Here is a 1,311-nt window from a genome sequence, read left to right on the forward strand (position 1 = left end):
TATATATATATATATATATATATATATATATATATATATATATATATGTATGTATGTGTACATATATGTATGTGTATATATATTGTTTATATAAATGTGTGTGTGTATGTATATGTATGTATATATATATATATGTGTGTGTGTGTGTGTGTGTGTATACAATGTAGGTAGGTAGGTAGGTAGGCAGGTAAGTTAAAATCCCAGCTGTTTCCACTTGAAGCACTTAATATCCAGTATGTGGTTGTTGTTGTTGTTGTTGCGTTGCTGTGAGGGGTATGTGTTACAGTTGAGAATTCTGAATGTATTGTTTTCAGGGTTATTGTATAACAAAACAGGAAGTTGAGTCAGTCTGTTACTTCTGCTGAATACTAATAAACACACATACACACACACATGTACACGTATGCACACACACCTACACATACACACACATATACACACACATGTACACACACACACACACACACGCACACACATGTACACGTACACACACACACGTACACACACACGTACACACACACATACACACACACACACACACGTACAGACGTACACACACACACTTACACACACGTACAAACACTTACACACACACGTATACACACACACACACACACACACACACAAACACACACACACACACACACACACACACACACACACACACACACACACACACACACACATACACAGGTAATTATTAACATTTATATATAATTATGTCTCACTATTTTCAGGTCAAGTTTGTGGCTGTTAATTGTTGGTGGAATGAAGGAGAATGTCATCGAAAGTATAAATTCATATCCCATCCAATGCTGTATGTTTATCACACCAACTTGGATGGGTTTCAGTACACAGGTATAATGATTTATTCAGTTTTCTATAATGAGGTTTCAATAAGGCTAAAGCATGTCTGCAGTTGTCTCCCTTACTTGCTGACAAAATATAATTGTACAAGTGTTTGGCTAATAAGTTAGAGCACCATCCAATCGTGATTGTCACCAGGGTCGCTGGCTGGCCCCCGTGCCAGTGGCACATAAAAAGCACCATTCAAGCGTGATCATTACCAGCGTCACCTTACTGGCACTTGTGCCGGTGGCATGTGAAAAAATATTCGAGTAAGGTCGTTGCCAGTGCCGCCTGACTGGCTTCTGTGCGGGTGGACATAAAAAACACCATTTGAGCATGGCCGTTTTCAGTACCACCTGACTAGCCCTCGTGCCGGTGGCACGTAAAAGCACCCACTACACTCTTGGAGTGGTTGGTGTTAAGAAGGGCATCCAGCTGTAGAAACTCTGCCAGATCAGATTG

At 40.1% G+C, this 1,311-nt stretch overlaps 1 protein-coding gene across 2 annotated transcripts in view; it reads left to right on the plus strand.

Moving 5' to 3' along the window:
• Positions 1 to 1,311, plus strand: part of LOC106877346 (thioredoxin domain-containing protein 11) — a 77,546-nt gene that overhangs the window by 14,795 nt on the left and 61,440 nt on the right. For both annotated transcript variants that reach the window (XM_014926227.2, XM_052965631.1), the window contains exon 3: positions 738 to 858. In XM_014926227.2, the coding sequence (XP_014781713.1) occupies positions 738 to 858 (121 nt within the window). The remainder of the gene's footprint in view (positions 1 to 737; positions 859 to 1,311) is intronic.

Source organism: Octopus bimaculoides, chromosome 2 (assembly GCF_001194135.2).
Source record: "Octopus bimaculoides isolate UCB-OBI-ISO-001 chromosome 2, ASM119413v2, whole genome shotgun sequence".
NCBI lineage: Eukaryota > Metazoa > Mollusca > Cephalopoda > Octopoda > Octopodidae > Octopus > Octopus bimaculoides.